Source organism: Eubalaena glacialis, chromosome 1 (genome assembly GCF_028564815.1).
Source record: "Eubalaena glacialis isolate mEubGla1 chromosome 1, mEubGla1.1.hap2.+ XY, whole genome shotgun sequence".
NCBI lineage: Eukaryota > Metazoa > Chordata > Mammalia > Artiodactyla > Balaenidae > Eubalaena > Eubalaena glacialis.
In genome coordinates, this window is record NC_083716.1 from 188947417 (window position 1) to 188969750 (window position 22334).

The window sequence follows — 22334 nt, forward strand, 5'->3', positions numbered from 1 at the left end:
GTGGTCTATTTTCATTTGCTTCTGGAGATCTTTTTTCACTGAGTTAACATATTTTTTGAAAAATGAATATTATAAATAACTCATTAACCCGCAAAAATCCAGAAGATTATTACTTATAATACTTTTCTGAGTATTAAAGAGACAGTGAGAAGGGAACGGAATTTGATGTTGCAAACTAACAAACTTCAGTTACAAAGACTTTCTTACCATGATACCTGTATGAAGCATTATGTAATGCACAGTTTGAGTGACATCAGCTGCATGAATCAAATTGTGATATGGATTTTTGTACTTGCTGTAACCAACTTCTAAAGCTTCTGCAAAGGCAATTAGGCAAGAAACAGGAATCTGCAGAAAGTAACAATTATGATTATATTTTGACCAAAAGAGTGGCACTAAATCAACATGAGCACAAAGATGTTTGGGAATGGGATACATTAGTGAGTCAGATGTGGGCAGTAATTTCTTGAAGTTAAATGTGGATTGTTCTGAAAAAACACTTCATTAACCTGTCAGTTTTCAATGCTGAGAAGGATTATAACCCCCAAGTGTTTAGTTAAGATAGGTGAAATAACAGTCTTACCTATACAGCAATCTTTAAATTTTGTATCTTCCAGAGTCAGATAAGAAGGCTAGTTCTTAAAGGGGTAAAATTTTCCAATTACAACTGTTGAAGTCTAGTTTTTCTATCGGTAATTCAAGGGGGTTAAAATAAATGACCTCCCAGTAAATTCTAACTCTAAAAATAACACGATTCCATAGATACAGGCTCAGAAATCTGAATCAAATCTGTTGCTGAGATGGCTCTAAATGAAGTTAATTAGAAACCCTTTCATTTCAATTTAAGAAAAGCTGCCAATAATGGTTCATTCTGCATTTTAGCAAAATCATATTTCTTTAAGACATAGATTCCAATCTTTACATGAGTGTTCTGTGAATAATTCAGGGGGATGTTTGTATCTTGTTGGAATGAGTCTATCATGGCATTATGATACCCCAGTGGATATATAGAAATGTCAGTGATTTGTAGAGAATGGCTATATCAAGTGGTGAACTCGTCTCCTTAGTTCTGTGATCTGACAACCCAGAAACATTTTTAAATGAATTGATTAATGACCCAATGTTCTGCATTTTCATTCTTATTCAGATAACTCATTCTAAGAGCATTTTACTTTTGTTCCATGTTTCTGACCTTGAAACGGTTGATAAGATCATATCTGGTAAATAGTTCATAAATCATAAACTTCAGACTATGTTCTCCACTTGCTTCATTCAAGGCAAATACATCAAAAGACCATTTATCAACATCCTGTAGGAAAAAAAGTAAATATTTTAGTTGGCAATATTATATGATTCTGTTTCTTTCTATGAAAAAATTCTTGGAAAGCTCAGGCATTGTACATCCAGCAGGTCAGATTTCAATTCAGCACATCAAACTTCATTTTTACCAGTGTCTGATGTGACAGGGACACTTAGTATCTATGGATCCACAAAAGTGAGGTCAATAATGCTTAAGATCTTCCCCTTAATCCCAAGGGGATTATCCAATTTGATGCAGTAAACCTGATAACTCTATAACACTGCCCATATTCTTAGTCTCTCTCCAAATGCATGCCATAAATCATTTTCCCAGAGTGGGCCTCATTTCAAGGTGGAATTGCAGGTTATGTGGGTGATGTAATTGAGAGAGAGGGGGAAGATAGCCCCAATTTATCTTTCCCACCCACCCACCTGCTACATTGCTTGAAATTGTACCATTTAAAAGTTACTAATTTGGTTTAAAGATTTGATATTTTATGTCTTTTTTTTTTTTTTTAAGATGAAGATGCCCTAGAGAGACAGAGCTCTCTCCCTCGGTAGAGTTATACTACCTTATTACTCACTCTAACCTTGGCTGATTCATTTTTACTTTCTACCAGGGCCAGATTGTAAGATAAAGGAAGTGGGTCTCTTGATTGAGGGGGAGGTTAGTAATTTCGGCATTTCAGGCAATTCCCCGGGGAAGTGGTCAGGCCTGTAGGGAAATAGATACCCTAGGAAAGTACCCCCTAACTGTGGGGAAGAGGGCAATGAGCAGGTATATCCAACCACTCCAGCCACCTCACGATTTTGATTCAGGTAATTCCAGGACAAAAACTTGCAGAGGGGTCCACAAAATGGACTTGTAGCAAGTGGTATCAGTACATTAAGGAGGCATTAAGTACATCAGTACATTAAGGTAAAGTTTGAGTTGCAATAGTAAATAAATCACTGAAACTTAAAAATCTACAGAAATACAGCAGAATCAGTTCTAATGATTATCATAAATTATTAGTAAAGAAGGTCTAGTGTTTGCATACATACAAGAGGTTTAGTATTGAAAAGTAAGTGGACAACCTTAAAGCTATACATTAATTTTGAATTTGAGCAGGCCCCGTTTAGAACTTCATTCATTTAACACATTTCACAGAGGCCAACAATACATGCTGTAACATGCTGAAACTAAACTGAAAATCTGATAAAAAGTATCCAAACCATCTCTTAAAACTATTTCTTTCGACAAATAGTAACAATAACATCAAACATGTTTTTAATCATTTCAAAACACCAGTGAAATATTTTTTGGTTTCCTTGTGTACATTTGTTAAATTCCTTGCGTTTGGCCCTAATTTGATCCCGAAATACTTGCTTGATCGGTTTGTAAATTTAAAAATCTCTCAAAGTTCTGTTAGAAGGCATTTACCATCAATAAAGCTCAAAGGAGACCAACAAATCTCATCAAATTCCAAAGCTAACACAGAAGAATTAGTTTAAACTGTTACAGGCTGCTATTTACAGTTCCCACTAGGGGTTTCCCACTGAGTAAAAGCTTAGCTCTCCATTTTGGGGGATTTTTTTAATCAACAATGGTGATTTACATCTGTAAACTACTGCAGATGCTTGGCTTTTACTTTGTCAGATTGAGAACAAACAAGACAAGGAAGTATCTCAGGAAGTTAGAATTATTAAAACATTCTTAACTTAGTGATAATTCTCTTCAACCTGTTAGATCATGTTTTCCCTACACTACATTTTAGAAAAGCGTTTACATTCTCTCATACCACAATACTCTGTTAGCTGGTTTCTAAGAAAAATAAATAAAAATAAGTAATTTTCTTGCACACAGTTCAGGAAATAATGAGGAAATCAAAATCTCTCAAGAGCCAAGGAGTAATTAATATCTGATAATGTGACATTTCAGTTATATACTTGCCTCTATTATCGCTTTAGAAACATGAATATAAAAAAGCTTCTAAGAAAAACAAACTACCTTTTTAAATGAATAAGATTAAAATCTAATATGCAGCAGAGAAAAAACAAATGCAAAGGGGATGCTTTAAAGGAAATTAAAGAACAAAAGAAAGCAATATAGATTTAAACTAGGAAAGGAGTTTAATAAATCAAAAATAAAATAACCCAGTATATTCTGTTGCTAGTATTCTTTAAATTTGTGGTTAATACAGGAAAACCACCATAAAACTGTTAGAGGAGACAAAGTTGAATTTCCTACCCAAATTAAGTGATGGAATGAAATAAGGAATGTAGAATGATGAGCCTACAAAATGCCTCTTTAGTAATAAAGTCTAGGAATAGTGTGCGCGTGCATACACACACACATGCAATGGGAACAAGCAAGTCAAAAACTTTCATCGCTTCAGATTTTCAACTCTAGTTATTTCTAACACATACAATACTGCAATTGGGCCTCAGACTAGGGCAGCCACAGGGAAAGCCAGAGACAAAAGATATGAATTTCTTTTTTGTTTCCTTTCTTAATTTTATCTTACTTTTTATATTTTCTCGGACCTAAAATTCTAAACAATTTTACTCCATATAAGTTTTGCCTTTAACCATATTTGACTGAAATATCTTTTTATTTATAAAGCATTCAACTCTTTCATAATATATAGTAACAAAATATGTGTGTTCTGACAAGTGCTGGTGCCATCTCAAAACTGAATTCAAGATCCACCTAAATAAAGCACGAAGAAGAAGAAAACAACACACACGTGTGTGTGTGTGTGTGTATATGTATGTATTGATATAGTTTGTTAGTGTAACCTGATCCTCATTTAAATCTACAATGAGTCATGACTTGAAACACATGACATTTTGTAAATGGTTAAAATATTTTTTACATTCCAACATGTAAGCTGCAGCAAAGACCTATTCTCATTTTCTCCTAGTCCTTTTAAGGAGATTAGAAAAAATGACTATTTGGAAAACTAAAATAATTGAAATTTTTTTTTACCTTTAATGTTACTATGACAGCTTCTGGATATGCCAACCCAACCATGTGATAGGATTTTCTGTACATTCTGAAAAAGAAAAATAAGTGTATATGTAAAAATCAGTTACTCAAAGTTTTCAGCTATTTCTTAAGAACAAAGAAAAAATTACCTTTGATTTGTTTGCCTTGTATCATGTTACAGTCTCCCTTTGTGGCAACAATGATAACTATTTTCACCGCTTATTAAGCATCTACAATGTGACAGATGCAAATAGTACATTTGCATCACAACCACAAAGTCAGTGTGATTTTAGATTCTATGTGAAGAGGTCTTTCCCTAAACGTCATCTTATTAAAAACAGAGACTGTCTTTTGCACGGGCAGCAACAACACCTTTTAGCATGCCACCACGTGCGTGACAGCACAGTAGTCTCGTTTTGTGTCTATTTGTGTTCCAAAATTTTCAGTCTGGAAGCTGAATGTCATGGAAATGTTTCCTTTATAGGTTTTTTTTTCCACAAAATAAAAATTATAGGAGGGAATATGCACTATCATCAGAATTTACAGAGCCTTTTTTTTAAGTTAAAAATATTGGAGGAGAACATATTGACAAAAATTGCTTAAGTTTGTTCAAATTGTCCTTTAATATTATTTAGTAAAGATTATCCAGAAAGAACAGGGTGTTTCTATTTTTATAATAGCATCAATAACAAAAATATTTTTTATTAATCAGTAATTTGTTGGAGTTTTCCAGCTTGCAATGGACAACCAAGATAACTTAAACCAAATATAAGAAACTCCTCCATTGATTCATGCAAAAATAGAATCAATATGATACCCTAATGGGTAGAAATAGCAATAGGTTTCTAATCAGGACTGAAAGAAACATGGCTCCTCCACAAAGTCCTGTGAAGAAAGCATTTAACTGATTATTAATCATGTCCCTTAATTTTTATATTGTTAGTCTACAAGCAAGCTGCATTCCTAGACTATACTGCAGTAAACTCTCTTCCCAAGATGCCTGGACAAAACCATAATTTAATGATTATATCTTTAATTTATATTGGGGGTCAATACAAGAAATATAAGAACATAAGAACATACTCTGCATCTTTTATAAAACCACTATGGGAGATACTAACCTTTTGATTCAATGTACCTTATATTAAAAATCCTTAAGATATTACTCAGTTTCTATGTAAAAGCTATCATTTTTTTCAAGATAATAAAAGCCAAGTAATTCTTCATGTTTTCCTTTTTAATCTTCACTTCTTGGAAGCTCAGAATTAAAATATTGTATTTACTTACATAGAGACTAGACTTCCTTGATAAAGTATCGTCCTATTTTATTACAGAGACCTTGTTACTTTGTTTCCATGTTCCCATTTTATGTTTATCTTAAATGACCTTAAATAATTTTTAGGTGTGGCAATCAGTTATCATAAAAATTTATCCTTATCCTCTATCTCAATTGGAAGATTTCTTATAAGAAAAATACCTGTGTTAATTACTCCACTGAGATAGGTATAATTATTCTAATAATGCAGGGCAAGGAAACTATTTAATCACACTACAAAAGGCCCAGAAAATAATTGCTGTCAGTAATGATATTTAGTTCCTTTTTTTTTTTAGGAAACAAATAGTCTTTTCTATCTATTTTTTGAATCATTACTAAAAAATGGAAGTATGGGGGAAATGGAAGGATGATGGGCAAGGAAATAAAAAGGTCAGGAATAAGGAACCTTAAAAATTAAGTAACTAAATCAGTGTGACTTCATGGCACAAAAGGCAGTATGATGGAGCAAAGAGCACACATGCTTTGGATCACAGGTTAGCCAATCACTAGTCTGACCTCTGGAAAGCTATTTAATGTCAGTCATCTGTAAAATGAGGATAATTACATGCTTTTTATGAAGAGTAAATGATATAAAGGCCTAGTATAATATTATAAGTACTTGATACAAGAAAGCCGTTATTATCAGTGTTACTGTTCTCATCAATACCATTGGCTCCAGTTCTGACGTTCTTCAAGGCTCTTTGGACTCAGTGAGAACTTTGATGTTTCTTAGACTTGGAGCCGGTTGAGAAATGAATATCCCTGTATATTCTCATTATATGGAATGTAAAGAAAGACAAGGAAGAAGATTACTCATCCAAGGAGAAGGAGAAACTTCCCCATTATCATTTTCTAACCCTATAATTGGGAATAGCATATTAGGATGAAAACTTAGAAATAGAAAATTAGGATGGAAAATTAGGACTACTCATTCTGGAATCAAATGAATGTGGGAGAAACCTTAATAGAGTGGCCTCACACTTGAGTAAATAGTCTCTATATTACAAGTTGCTGAAAAAGAATAATGGATTTCCTGTTCTCCTACAGGTGGTTAAAATCCAGCTGGAAATACGGTAGATTATTTTTGGAAGGTTTTTACTACAGTTACAAAATATAATTTAAAAACTTAAAAAAAAAACCCCACTATCTTATGCCAGACACAGTGCTAAGCAAGAGACTATTCAGTGAAGAACAAGAAAAATATAAGTGCTGCTTTCATGGGGTTTATTCAGTGGCAAAGAGGGACAATAAATAAGAAATAATATATGATTAAAAACAGCACTAAATGCTATGAGGGAAACCACTGGTTGGGTTAGAGAAAGTGATGAACAGTATACAGAGTAACCAGGAAAGGCCTCTGGAAAGATAGAAAGGGCTAGCCAGAGTGAAGGGTGGGGAAAATCATTTCTGATAGAGGGAATAGCAGGATTACTGGTCCCAAGGGAAGCAAGAGTTTAGGAGTTGAAATCACACTAGTATAGATATTCAGGTAAGGGTGAAGTAGCATTAGATGAGTCTAGAAGGTAAGGGGGCCTAGTCATGCAAAGCCATGATACAGAAGTTGCCTTTAATACCAAGTGTAATGATATATCAAGTGAAATGGTAAAAACAATCAGATGGTTTTAAGCTTAAGAATGACAGGAACTGATTTATATTTTAAAAATCACTATAGAATGACTTGTTTGGAGAGGGCAAGTGAGGAAGAGGGGAGCCTAGTTGAAAGCTATTGTCATATTTCTGATGGCAGGTGACAAAGGCTTAGTTTGGGGTTGCAGGAGTGGAGTTGAGAAAATGAGTAGGCTCAGGATACACTGGGGTAAGCAAATTGCTTGGACTTGCTGAGGTATTGATTCTTGGGAGGAGCTGCTTGAGAGAAGACTCAAAAAAGACTTTCTAAGTTTCAAGATTGAAGATGATTGTTTTTGAAAATTCAAGATAAACATATCTCACTCTGTTTACACACTTACTAATAGGATTCAAAAGTCATTTAAAAATTTCATTTCCATGTGTTTTTAGCACATTGATTTCTTCAAGACTGCTTGCTAATTTAGTTACCTTAGGTACGTTTTGATATTTCTGTGTAGCATATAAAAAAAATGAAAGTTTAACGTGTCAATATATTTCACAGAATTTGTCTTGATTTTTCTATTTAATGGGAATGGAAATTTAGTTGGTTTACTTTTATAATTTACACTTCTTTTCAGTTTGCCAAGTTCTGCAATATTTTCTTAAACAAAAAAGACAAAATATACAGTTCTTCATTAAAGCAAACATGCTCTCTTTTTTCTGATTCTCTCACTGACTTTCTGAACTATGATTTAGATGTTTTCGAATTGATATTAAGGAAAATCAATAATGTCATACACTTGCCTAAGTTGTTTTAAAAAATAGGAACATAATTACAAAAATTATTTCTCTCCAGCCCTCTCTACCTCTCTGTTTCAGATTTCTGGTCCCACCTGGCAGAGTTGGGAGCAGGTTATGCACTAGGGGTGGGGGGGTTGTCATCTCACCTAACTCATCATGATTATTATGCTCATAATGCTTATTATGAGGGTCCTTTTATCAAAGCCAAGAAAGAAATAGTCAAGAAATAGTCAAAATAATTTGAATAATCACTGAGTGGTTGTTATTTTGGGAAATATAGTCATAAACCAAGATCCTAGATGCTTCATGTCTTATGGTTATAATACATCTTTAAATCATATCGAATACTTCTTGCAATGCATTGTCATTTAGATTTTTAGAAACCCAAGAGTGCTTCTCATTGTTCTGTTAGCAGAAGAAAACGAAAGTTTATAAAGTTCATTAGAGGTAATGACTAGAGATGTCTGAAGATAAAAAATGATGTGGTCTCCCTTAAATTTAATTTTAGATACATTGATAAAAAATTTCTCTGTTCCTCGATTTTATTTGTTTCAAAAATGTTAAAATAACCTTTTTATGTATAATTTAATGTGATGTAATTGTTTTTTAATCCAAGGGATTTCTAAGAACTAGTTTTCAACATTGTCAGATATAAGATGTTATTTCAAGTCTTTCTGTAGTTTTAGTTCTGAAACATCTTGTTTCCAGACAGAAAAATAAGCTGTGTTCTTTAAGGCTAAAGAATGTAAAATTGGGTCATATTAACATGTATTTCACTTTAGAAACTCTGGTGTTTCTAGGGGCCAGCAAGTGACAGAAATGCTTCAGTGACAGAAAGGTTGAAAAGCTCTTCAAGGAAAGTGGACATGAGAGAGCTTTCTTCCACAATGGTAAGAGAATGGTCTTTTCTTTTTAGTGCCAAGAAAAGGCCTGCTTGATTTTGGTATGTAGTATAGAACTTATTTTATTGGGTGTTACATTGTATTTGGGTAAAATTAGGTGTAAAGCATATAAATGTGTTTATAAATGTATTACAAACAGTTATTCACAAAAGTTCATTTGAGGAGAATGGTCATTCAAAAGTCTTCGCTTTTAGTCTTTATGTCAATTTAAAAATAAATGAAAACAATAAATCCAGGACAAGATATTTTTGTTATAGGTAAATTCATCCTAAAGTCCTAAATCTGTTCATTCCAGTTATACTTATGATTACAGTTTTCCTCAATAAATAAAATACAGGACTCTCATAACTTTGACATAGTAAGTATATTTGCTGCCTTTTAAATTTTGTCTTGAGATACCAACAACTTCGCTTACCTTTCCACAAAAATTCCAGCTTGAACAGCATGCACAATGCTCCGAAATCTTGGTTTTTCCTCAGATTTCTTTTTCATCATCCCCATTTTCCGTGTAAAGGTGGAAGCCAACCAGTCCCGGACTTCCGATGGGACCGAATCCGACTGAATGTCACTGAGCTCATCATCAGTATCCAGCAGTCTTCTACAAAAATTTATAGTGGTTAAACTTTAGGAAAAAGTGAAGAAAAACTAATAACAAAACAAGCATGGCAATAGGATTTAAAGTATAGCAAGTCACTCTCTGATCATCTTTTAATATGAACTGTCTTAAAAAATGATTGGGTTAACATTTTGAAATCTCTGAATTTCTCAAATTGGTCATCTTCTGAGGGCAAAGACTAACGGACTTGAACATTTGAGCATTCCCAATCATTTAAGTACAATGATATCAGTCTGGAGATATCGATTGTATTAATATATTTATAATATATTAATATACAATAATATATTATTCCAATAATGAATGAAACTAAGATAAGATAGAGAAGAGAATTTGCAAACAGAGGTCTATTAAAGGAAGCAATTGGAGTGGAAAGAAAAAGGGGAGTCGAAGCTATAAAAGTTGTCTTATATTTAATAAGCTTGTGTATATTGAGTACAGAAAGTACATGCTATTTGAATAAGGCCTTGGAGTTTACAGAAGTCATTCACATGTGTTATTTTATTTGATGGGTATCCCTAAATTTTAGGAAAATAATAACTTGAAAAACAAAGATGAAAACAAGTGGATTATTTTGAAAGCTAATTTTAGGTGATTTAGCCAGTGTCAGGTGGAAAAGTTAAAGCAAATGCTGTCTTGAGGGTGGAGATCTGATGGGCTTAGAACTGCTGGCTGAGGAAATCAGCTGTGTGAGGAGGAAGTGACCAGGAGCTGAAAGCACTGTCCTGCCACTCTCCAGTATAAGCTCCGGGTAGATGATGTGGACAGGACTGACCAGTAACAATAGCTGCATTAAGGCTGGGCAGCGCCAGTGATCCAGAACTTCCTAAAGGTCTGAACTGGCAAGATAGTGTGAAAGGCTCCCCACAAAATACAAAAGGGACTTTACAGAGCAATTGAGCTTTGCCTTCAGGAAGAATACAGGCCAGCTCTGCCCGTTGCTTGACTAGGTTTTTTCCTTGTTGGCACACCAATTTAATGACTCAGAGCTATTTTGGGCGCACTTTTGCTTTGACCTTTGGGTTCCATTCGCGCTGGTAAATTTCTTTGCACAGAGTGAGGCCTAAGGATTATGAGCCGATGGAAGGAAGGTAGCCAGAGATGACAGCGAGTGCTACAGCCTTCAGAACAAGTCACACATCATCTCCAGAGAGCAAAAACTACCAAAAAGAGACTCAAAAGATAATATGACTTCCTCTATATGCTACTGTTTATAAGCATATAGATGTCAGTCATTTGCCAATATTTATTTTTCATAGTATTAAATAAGTGTGAATGCATTTATGAAATGCCTTATGAAAAAATATACACAACTTAAATGCTAGAGTTATAAAATTATATGTATACATATGAAGATAAAAAAGACATAGTTGGAAGTTAATATTGAAGCTGGGACGAAGTGAGAGAGTAGCATGGACATATATACACTACCAAATGTAAAATGGGTGGCTAGTGGGAAGCTGTTGCATAGCACAGGGAGATCAGCTCGGTGATTTATGTCCAACTAGAGGGGTAGGATAGGGAGGGCGGGAGGGAGACGCAGGAGGGAGGGGATATGGGGATATATGAATACATACAGCTGATTCACTTTGTTTGTTGTACAGCAGAAACTAACACAGCATTGCAAAGCAATTATACTCCAATAAAGATATTAAAAAAATATTGATTAATACTTACCCTAAATCATATTTAATTCTCATTCGGCTCTTACGTTTAGATGATTTTCGTTTATACTTAACACGTGGACATCGTAATTCAAAGCAAGATTTTTTTTTTCTCCTTTTGACCATTTAAAATTAGATTCCTTAGCCAATTACAGCAAGTCACTGCACTACATGGTTTGAAAATTTCAGGGCTTATGCCCTTTCTATTATTATTGAATATGCCATTTCTATTATTCCTTATGCAATGATCAAATAAAACCACAGAGCAGGACAGATGGAATGGGAATCATTGTGGTGTAATCCTGTGATGTCACCATGCTCCAGGAATTCTACTGCTGTCTTGTTTTATTAGCTACTCTAAGTAGAATGACAGACACATAGTAATGGTTGCCAATTGCTCCTTTGCAAATCTGATGTGGATGACTTTAGGGCTATATGTCCTAAAATCATAAATTGTCCATGACAGATCATCAAATATGACAAAATCAGCATATGGAAATGAGAGTTCATATAGGGATGTGGTACCCAGGAGTCTGGCAATCCCTTAGTCATGATGCATGATGTCATTTACTGAGAATGAAATAAGATATAGTTTCAGGGAAAAAAGAATGATATAGATTAATGAGTGAATATAGAAATAAAGGAAGAGAGTACTTAAAGAGAAAAGCATGAAATATTCTATTGTATAACTAAAAAAGGAAATCTTGAAAAAGCAAAAAATACCTCTGTGATGGTTAATTTTATATGTTCACATGGCTAGGTTATGATGCTCAGCTGTCTGGTCAAACACCAGTCTAGATGTTGCTGTGAAGGTATATTTTAGATGTGATTAACATTTAAATCAATAGACTGAGTAGAGCAGACTACCCTCCATAATGTGAGTGGGCCTGATCCAATCAATTAAAGGCCTTAAGTGGTAAGGCGGAGGTCCCCCAAAGAAGAAGGAATCCTGCCTCCAGACTACTTTCAGACTCAAGATTGCAACATTTACTGCTGTCAGAATTTCCAGCCAGTGTCAGCCTCCTTTAAAGTATAAGTCAGACCATGTCAATGCCTAATTCATACAGCCCTATGTAGCTCACCACAAGCTATGTCTCTACCTTTATCTTTTAACAATTTCCACCCTTATTTATTTTGCTTCATCAATGCTGGCCTCCTTGGTATACTCAAACTTGACAAGCTTGCTTCTGCTCAGGGTCTTTGCACTTGCCATTCCCTCTGCTTAGAATCTCTTTTTCAAGATGTGTGGATCATTTCCTCACTGCATTTAGGTAGAAAGGGCTTCCTTGACCCCCCTACTCAAATAGTAAACACTTTTATTCTCTTTATCCTTCTATAGACTTCTTAGCACTTACCACTGCTGATGTCATGCCATATGTTTATTAGTTTGTTCAATCATTTTATGATTTATCCACTAGACTGTAAAGACCTCGAGATCAGAGAGTCGGTCTGTTCTTGTGCACTGTTATACCACCAGCATGTACAGCAGTGCATGGCACAGATTGGGGGGATCAACAACTAGAAATATTTACACTAAACTATTACAAGTGACTATCTTTGAGGAGTGGAGTGAGAATGGAGATGGTATAAGAAATTTTAGTCTTTTAGAGTCCCATATTATTTGATTGATAAGAGCAGCATCATCCTGGGAGTAGTTCACTATTGTCAATCATCTCTTCATTGCCTTTAGGTTAATTTGCCCTTGAACAATCTCTTTACAATTTTTGAGGCAAATTATAGGGAAATGTATATTTGACATGGAAAAGATATTAGACATTTTTCTGGATTAAAGACTTAAATGTAAGACTGGATACTATAAAACTCCTAGAGGAAACACAGGCAGAACACTTCTTGACATAAATTGCAGCAATATCTTTTTGTCTCCATCTCCTAGAGTATGGAAATAAGAACACACACACACACAAACAAATGGGACCTAATTAAACTTAAAAGTTTTGCACGGCAAAGGAAACCATAAACAAAACAAAAAGACAACCTACAGAATGGGAGAAAATATTTGCAAATGATGTAACTGACAAGGGATTAATCTCCAAGATATACAAACAGCACATACAGCTCAATAAAAAGCAAAACAAAACAAAACAAAACAATCAAAAACTGGGCAGAAGATCTAAATAGACATTTCCCCAAAGAAGGCATACAGATGGCCAAAAGGCACATGAAAAGATGCTCAACATTACTAATTATTAGAGAAATGCAAATCAAAACTACAGTGAGGTAACAGCCCACACCGGTCAGAATGGCCACCATCAAAAAGTCTGCAAATAATAAATGCTGGAGAGGGTGTGGAGAAAAAGGAACCCTCCTACACTGTTGGTAGGAATGTAAATTGATGCAGCCACTATTCAGAACAGTATGGAGGTTTTTTAAAAAACTAAAAATAGAGCTACCATATGATCCTGCAATCCCACTCCTGGGTATATATCTGGAGAAAACTGTAATTTGAAAAGATACCTACACCCCAATGTTCATTACAGCACTGTTTACAACAGCCAAGACATGGAAACAACCTAAGTGCCCATCAACAGATGAATGGATAAAAAAGATGTGGTATATTTATACAATGGAATATTACTCAGCTATATAAAAGAACCTATAAGGGAAAAGAATCTGAAAAAAAAAGATATATATGTATGTATTACTGAATCACTTTGCTGTACATCTGAAACTAAAACAACATTGTGTATCAACTATACTTCAGTAAAAAAAGAAAAGATATTAAACATTTCTAATAGCATTTTGAATTAATGGCCCAGGAAAGAAACATTTTTAAAACTGTATGCACTGTTTACATGCCTTCAGCCAAGGACCTCAGTATCTCTGTTAAGCATCAGTTATCAGAACTAACTCTTTTAGGCTCATCTATCAAGTAGAGTATGGTAAGAAATTCCTAATAAAGACACAAATAATTTGTATCAAACTATTTAAGATAATTTTTCAAGTTTGGACAGAAGAAAGTTGAAAGGCAGGTAGATAAAACTTAAATTTAAATGAATTTAAAAAATAAACCAACACACCTAATGGCACATATTTCTCCTCTCTCTCCCTTATTTATTTTCCCTTTCCCTGGCACCTGCCCCGTATACTGTTTCTTCTTCTGAGCACCACAAGGAGCTCTTCAGATTTCATTTGACCATGCTAGATAGGGCAGGAATGAAAACTACAGTATAATATCAACTAGTAATCCTGGGCTTTTGTTAGAGAATTATCAGAAACAATTTTTCTATACATTTATCTAAGATGTGAAGATATCTAAATACTTATATAAGATTATGTCACATGTAAAACATATGACTACATTCTGCCTTCATTTCATTTTTGACATAAATTTGTGCAAGTAGCTTGATAAAATGAGATCTCAAATACTATAATGAATCTTGCCTCCAAAACATCCAACGGCTCAATTGCTCTTCACCCTAGGGTTGGATGGCAGGGTGAGCAGAATTGCTTACTCCATGAGGGCTCTTAAAAATGAAGACTTTGTGTTTAAGAAACTTACAACATGAAAAAAAAAATCATTGGTACATTTTCCTTGGGAATTCTTAAAATGCACTATACAGAAAAGAACGATAGGAGTATGTGTGTAAAATGTTAACACTATGGACCTCTGAAAAATGCTTCAACTGGTGTTTGATGCAACTCTTTTTTTTTAGTCCCAATGGAGTCAATAAAGCAGAAAGTGAGGGGTCCCTAAACGTAAGCTGTGGGTCGATGGGGGGCTGGCAAGCTGTGAAAACTGACCCTGCATCCAATCAGCGCTGTACTGATCTTTGGGAGCTATTTATACTCCAAATTTTCTCTTGAAATCAGATGACACAACTCCCAAAGGGCTTATATTTTGAACTAGAAAGTTTGTAGGAAAAGGGAATAAAGAAAGGCGGCCACGGAAGGAGAGGTCATGGGATTTTGACTCTTACAGTGATATCAGTGAGAATATTTCTGTCCACAGTAGACTCTTGGAAAATGGTTACACTCGTGTACCCACACAGTTATTTCCAGGCAATCGGTGCCCACATTTACACCTATTAGTACTAAAATTCATCTGCCGGATGCATAATTGCCGGAAACTGGCTTCTCAAGTTTGAAATTTTCTTTTTCCTGCTGTATTATTCTTATAAAGGAACATACTTCAACAAGAAACTAACTCATTCAACTCTGCCTCTAATATCTGCTGGGCTCAGGGTAGGAGCACATTTCCCCGAAATACCACATTAAATATTTAAAAGTTATATATCAAGTGAACAAACATGATATTTGTTCTATCCTTCTACCTTTTAATGTTTCATAAAAGTCTGACAAGTTGTGTTGGAATTGTGAATTCTCAGCTCTTTGTGTGACAGGGCTGGGCCAGTGGGCTATGGCTGGCTCTCTGTACCTGCCTGCCTCCTGCTCAGGCCCTCACTATATGAGCAGGTAACGCCATGGCCCCAGTACAATCTCCATCAACCCATCCAGCCTTGAAAGCAGCTGCTTCTTGGCCACTCTTTAGGGGTGGAGGGGTGCACACACCAACAGTGTCCTGGGCCCCCTCAGGAGGAAAGACCTAAGGAGGAGACCCATTAAGACTTAGGAGACAGGCTAGGAGACCTTTGGGTAGAGAACTCTGGGGTCTCAGTGCCCAGGATATGGGATGCTTACCTACTACGAACCAGGCAAGGAGCCAAGGTTTACTTCATTTAATCTTCCAAGCTTTACTTCATTCCTTCCTCACTATGTGGAAGACACGATTATTATCAGTACCCCTATTTTACTGATGAATAAATTGAGGCACAGATACCCTAAGTGATTTGCTCAAATCATATAACCAGAAGTGGCCATGCCATTTGTTGAACTCAAGTCTCTCTGATTTCAGGGTCTGAGTTTTTAACTGCTGAGCTATCCCTATTATTCTCCATCCCATCTCTACCTTGAAATTCAGGGTTAAAAATAATTGATGTTAAAGGAGTTTGGTCCACCAGAGTTTTGGTTGGAGGAAGCTTAAATTTATTTTCCATGATTGGTATGTTGAATCATTTTCTCAGAGAGAAATATATCTGGATGGTAGAATTTCACAGTACTTTGAAGTGCAATAAATTAAATGTCAGGATGGAAAGAGGTAATACATTTGAAAAGCCTTATCAACTTGTCTTATAACCTACTTCCTGAGTACTAAATACATTTGAATTAATTTTTCCAGGCCACCACCCACACACGTTTATTTATTTATTATTTATTATTTGCCTTGTTTCAAAAGAGACATAAAATGGCAGGCTCACAGATTTATTTCAACAGTTTTTTGTTTCTTTGTGTTTTTTTGGGGGGGGGGCAGTTTTCTTTTTCTGTCTACCTGATAGCTTTTGTTCAATGTTTCCTTTGGTTTTATTAATCTTTTTCTTTTTAACTATGAGAAGATGAGTATTATATCTGAGTGACTGAAGACTGAACATTTGGGTAGATAAGTCAGTTATGCTGACCTTAGCTCAATTCCAAGAGGCAAATTTGGCCAAAATGAAGTTGACAAAGGAGAGTGTTAAAGTTAGATGTGGCTTTCTCCAAGCTAATGCCTACAGAGAGCTCTGCACCTCTTCTGTATCCAGCCGAGGAAGCAGAAGTCCAGCAGAGGAGGGTTGTCCCCCAAGACAGGCAGGAAGGTCCAAGAAATGTTGGGGGAGGGCTCTGTGAAGGGGTTAGGATCTCAGAAAGTTAGCATCAAGATTTTGGGAGTCAGTTCAGAGACGGAAGTGGAGGGAACGGGTGAAGCAGAAACTGCCCTAGGCCTCTCTGATGGTTCTTGGCTTCCCACCAGGAAGTCCTTTTGGCTCGAAAATATCTTTGAAAATATTCCTTTAGGCTCAAAGCCTGACATTCCACTAATTATCGATTTTTTTTTTTGATTAGTAAGCATCCTCTGTGGTTAGGAGAACTGCCTCAGGAGTTGGAATCCTGGCTTCATCACCTATTAGTTGTGTGGTCTTGGAAAAAATACTTCATCTGTCTGAATCTGTTTCTTTGTCAATAAAATATAGATGATAATAATAGTATCCCTAGTGGTGGGGTTGGAGGATGAAATGGGTAAATGCACAGAAAGCATTTAGAACAGTGTCTGACACAAAGCAAGCCCTCAGTAAACCCCCAGCCATTTACACATCCATATGAATTAGTCTAAGCAGACCTCCTATTTCTGAGGTGTAGTAAAAGGAAGGTGTCTGGGGATGGAAGTGTTTCAGACACTACGGGAAGAAATTGGTCCAAGTGGACTTGGGGGAGCCAAAGAACAACTTACGCATTCTATGGGTTGTGAGGAGGCAGCGGGAGGAACCTCCAAAAATATTTTTTACCTACTTTAAAATTTTACTGAGTAGAATAGGAAAATTCATAGAGACAGAAAGTAGAATAGAGGTTACCAGGGGCTGAGGGGGGGGGGGGGACTGGGACTTACTGTTTAATGGGTACAGAGTTTCTTTTTTTGGATAATGAAAAGTTTGTGGAAATGGATAGTGGGATGGTTGTACAACACTGTAAATGTACTTAATTCCACTGAATTGTACACTGAAAATTGTTAAAATGGTACATTTATATTTTATGACAATACTATCAATACAATATCTACCATCTTCTCCCTGCCCTACTTTTCAGGAATGATATTTTGCCTCTTCTAATCAAGGGAATGAGACATAGAGGAGGGTATTCCAGGCTCCACCTCAGTAAGTGTTGTTCCAAGGATCACTGAGTTGCAGGCTGAAGACAAAGGTTGGGGCTGCAGCCCAGAGATGAAGCCTAAGGGCTATGGTTTCCCAGGTCTGGGAGAGGTGACCACGTCATGGACTAAAGGATAGGGCTCCCTCTTCTGTGCCCAAGAGTTGTTGCTTGAGGCGCTGCTAACCTCCAGCGCCCCTTGCTTATGGCTCCCTGTACGTGGTGAAGTTTCCTGACTCGGGGAGGCATTTCAGCTCCCAAGGTCATGTCATATACAACTTGGGGCAATATTTATTTGGGCCACACTCCTTTGATAAGACCTTAAAATTCTAACCATTAGGTTTCTAACATTCTCTGTACATCTCTCCTTTTGTAGCCTCATTTTGACATCCTCTATAAGTGTGGTCCCTGGACCGGCAGAATCAGAAACAACTGGGAACTTGATAGGACTGGAACTTCAAGGGCTCTACTCCAGACCTGTTGAATTAACAAGCCCTCCAGGAGATTCTTGTGAACACTTTGAGAACTGCTCTCATCCATTCATGACGTGTCAATTAATGGAAGAGCTCTGCCAAGAAAGTAAGGTTTAATCCTTTTCTATAATGTGGACTTGGCAGTACTGCTTATTTCCATTTGCCCATTATTTCACTGTCAGAGATAGTGCTGGTGAACAATACAGGAAGGAATTGGCAGAAGAATCTCAGTAAAAGTATCTTAATTAGTGAATCTTTTATACTCATTTTATGAATAAGAATGATCTGTATGTTACTTAATTGAAAAATAGAAGAGTCAATTTCTCAATTTTTAAGATCTGCTCTTAGCAACTCTTAAAAATGCGTTGTAGTATTATTAACTATAGTGACCATGTTATACAGAAGTGTCAAATTCTCGGGGTGGGGAGCAGAGAAGGGGTACTAAGAAGAACTGGGGTATATTTGAAGGACATGGGTGTGAGTGAAGACAAGGAATATATTTCTTTCTAAACCAATGAAGCTAAAAGAGTAGGGGCAATGACAAGAAGGGGTTAACAAGGGCCAAACAGAATAGCAAAATAATTATCAATGTATATAGTGTCCTTCATAAATATTTGTTGAATAAGTGAATAAATGTATAAAAACATAGGCAGAGAGTCTCTGGTCTTAGAGGTTATAAAATATTAAGATATTTACAGTGGTTTGGTGAGGAATAAAGTCATTTTTAGTCAGGTTTGCTTCATGTGTGCAAAGATGATATCACAATTAAAAAAAATTCCTGTTACCCTGGCCCTTTGTCCATATAGTCAGCCATGGCTTCATTCATTGACTCGTGTATGACACAGAATAACCTGGGGAAGGAAAAACTCCTGTTCCTGGATTTGAGTTTCAAAATCTACGTCCCAGGGAAGGAGGAAAGGCCCAAGATAATGGAAGAGTATGTGATGAGCCAGAGCAGAGTTTCCATTCCTATTATTATCCGAAGATGCCCTAGGTTAATCCAGAGGAGTCAGAAAGGAAGACAGAAGAGATTTTGAGAAGGGACACTGAGTCCAACCTGAAATTCTCCAAACCAAGACAAACACTGAGTGGGGAAATGGAACACCCCAGTACATTTCTAGGATCCTGGAGCGGAAGGATGCTGGACGCCCACTCCACCCCCTAACCCCACCCTTTTATTTAATAAGAAAAAACTTAAGTCTCTGACATCCAGTACCTGATACTTGCCCAAGAACCACCTATGCTGTTTAACTGTATCATGGGATCAATATGTTTTATGAGCTGCCTTGGAAACTCAATCAACCTCTTACCTTGTTTTATGGGAAAATAGATTCTAAGTAGCTATCTTAGATAACAAACATTTGTGTTATGATTTCTTATTAGGATAATGTGACTACCTACAAGGATTAGAAATTAAGAACATGGGCTTTGGAGCAAGGCAGACCTATGTGGCTAGAAGGATGCTCTCAATAGCAAGTGACATCAAACCTAACCCAAAGTGGCTTAAATAATAGAGGACTTTATTATTTTTCTTAACAAGAAAGTTAAAGGTAGGTAGACTCCAGCAGGGATTTATGTTTTTTAAATCAGCAGGTCAACAATATCATCAAGGACTCAGGTTTCCCCCATCTTTCTATGCTGCCAACTTTAGTGTTAGGTTTAGCTCCAAGCTTGTAGCCAGATGGTTGTATCATTTTCAAGCATGGTACCCAGATACAATCCCCAGACACACAGGACTCCTTTTCTATGGAGAGGAAATCTTTTGCAGAACCCCCATTAGTCTCATTGGCCAGAATTGTAACATATGTCCATATCCAAACTCATTGGTTAGGAAATTGGGAACTAATTACTGGTTTAGGTCAATTAGGATACACTCATCCTGAGCCTGGTGCTAGGACTGGTCTCCCCTGAATCACTTGGCTTTGCAGAGAAGAGTGAATAATTGAAAAAAAAAAAAAAAAGGTCCTACTGCCAAGGAAGAAAAGAATTGATGTTGGGTATGCTCCATCTCAGTTTGAACTTGTCTCTGATACTTAATGATTATATGATTCTAAGCAAGTGAATTATTTTCTTTATGTCTCAAATTTTTTAACTTTATGGTGAAAATAATACATGTATCTAATTCATAGAATTTTGGAGACTTACTTGTAATCATATATGCAAATTGCATAATATGTTGCCTTGGATATAATTAACTGTCAAATAATCTTGTTATTAATATCATCGTTAGAAAAGAATATTAAAATTTTTGTCTTTTTCAAATCCAGGACATATTCATTTATATTTTATTGATCCAAAATATCACAACAGTAAGATCTTACATAATATGTGGAGCTTTTTATGTCAGTTATCTCTCAAAAGATCTGGTCAGGTTATTTTTTTCCCCTTTCACTAGGGAGGCTGTTTTTGAAAGTTTGCAGAAAGTAACACACCACAGATGGCAGAAAATATGAAAATCAACCAAAATGTATTGCAACTTTTTCTAAGCCTGGTTTTCACACTCAGTCTACAGGGTGAGAACAGCCTACAAACACAGCACTCCAAACAGCCACCCCTCCCTACAACTCACACCATAAAAATGGAATTCATAAAAATCATAATTTGCTTTTTAATGATTCACTGATCTCTAGCAATGTCTTAGCACATGCCCTTCAAATTGATTTCCTCGGGACTCCTCCAAATGGAAACAACCCTAAAAAATACAGGAGCCCAAATTAATAAATGCTCCCCCACTAAGCATATGATAAGCAATAGGCTCTGTCACCCTCCTGGGGGCCAGGGTAGTTTAGGCATAAGCAAGTCTTTACAAGGGACTTTGGGACCGTGGATAAAACCACAGAATTCCAGAACAGGAAGGGACTGGTGACTTCAACTCTGTGTAGAAAACTAATGACTAGAGAAAAAAAAATCTCTTGCCCATAGGCTTGTCATTAGTAGGAGCAAACCTAGGACAGGAGTTGCTCAACGTCCTGCACAGACCCTGTTCCAGGTCCCACTGCATGCGGTACTAACATAAACATTTTAGTTTTCACTCTAGAGAAGACATAGTTGTTGTTTAGGAAAGCACTCTCTTCCACTCAATTCTTAGGCATGTGATTTAAATAAAATTGACCTCCTACCTGCCTCATGAGATGCTTGACCAATGAACTTGCACATTCAGTTCTTCTGGGCATGATAGTTTGAGGGATAAGCATATGACCTAACTAGAGCCAATGAAACAGAAAAGTTGTGTTTGTTAGAGCCTCTGGGAAGGAAAGCCTCTCTTATTCCCACTGGATTTGAAGGTGTGAGGATGTAACGCTTGGATACATTGCCCGTCTTGTTTTGCTACCCTCAAAGCATCAGGAGGTCATTCCAGAGTAATTGAAACAGAGAGATTGATCTCTTGACATCATTTTTGTCCTGATTCACCTATGATTATAGTCAGCACTAGCCATCAACGTTTCAGCAATGAGAGTTTAAGATGGTTTGGTTGGGTTTCCTGTCACTTACAACTGAAATGTTAATGAAAGGTGTTCATTAGTCCAGCTCTTTTCTTTTTTCCTTCTTCCCTACTCTTGCTCTAAATGTTTAAGGAGTACACGTGTGTCAGTGCCATCATGACTTGCCGGTTGTAGTGATTAACCACCCAGGGTTTACTCTCTACATCACATTGATCCATGAGTTTTAGAGCCCATGGTCTATATTTTGGTAAAAATTATTGTCACACTCTTACCCTTGCTGAGCAACTGAGTTTAAAATCAATGCTTACTAACCTTTTTGATTTTACAGTGCTACGCAAGTTTTGCTTATTTGAAGACACTTAGCTGTGCTCTAGTTAGCTCCGTCTTCACCCACATTTTCCACCTATGCTTGGCTATTTGTCTCTTTTCCTAGATAACTTAAGAATAACTTCTTTTTTATTGACGTATAGTTGATTTACAATATTGTGTTAATTACTGCTGTACAGCAAAGTGATTAAGTTATACATATATATATATTTTATATTCTTTTCCATTATGGTTTATCATAGAATATTGAATATAATTCTC

General features: G+C 36.2%; 1 protein-coding gene across 6 annotated transcripts in view; it reads right to left on the minus strand.

Moving 5' to 3' along the window:
• Window positions 1-22334, minus strand: part of PDE1A (phosphodiesterase 1A) — a 361532-nt gene that overhangs the window by 78726 nt on the left and 260472 nt on the right. For all 6 annotated transcript variants that reach the window (XM_061185570.1, XM_061185593.1, XM_061185610.1 and 3 more), the window contains 4 exons: window positions 9270-9452; window positions 4271-4337; window positions 1193-1309; window positions 208-348 (listed from right to left, as the gene is read on the minus strand). In XM_061185570.1, the coding sequence (XP_061041553.1) occupies window positions 208-348; window positions 1193-1309; window positions 4271-4337; window positions 9270-9452 (508 nt within the window). The remainder of the gene's footprint in view (window positions 1-207; window positions 349-1192; window positions 1310-4270; window positions 4338-9269; window positions 9453-22334) is intronic.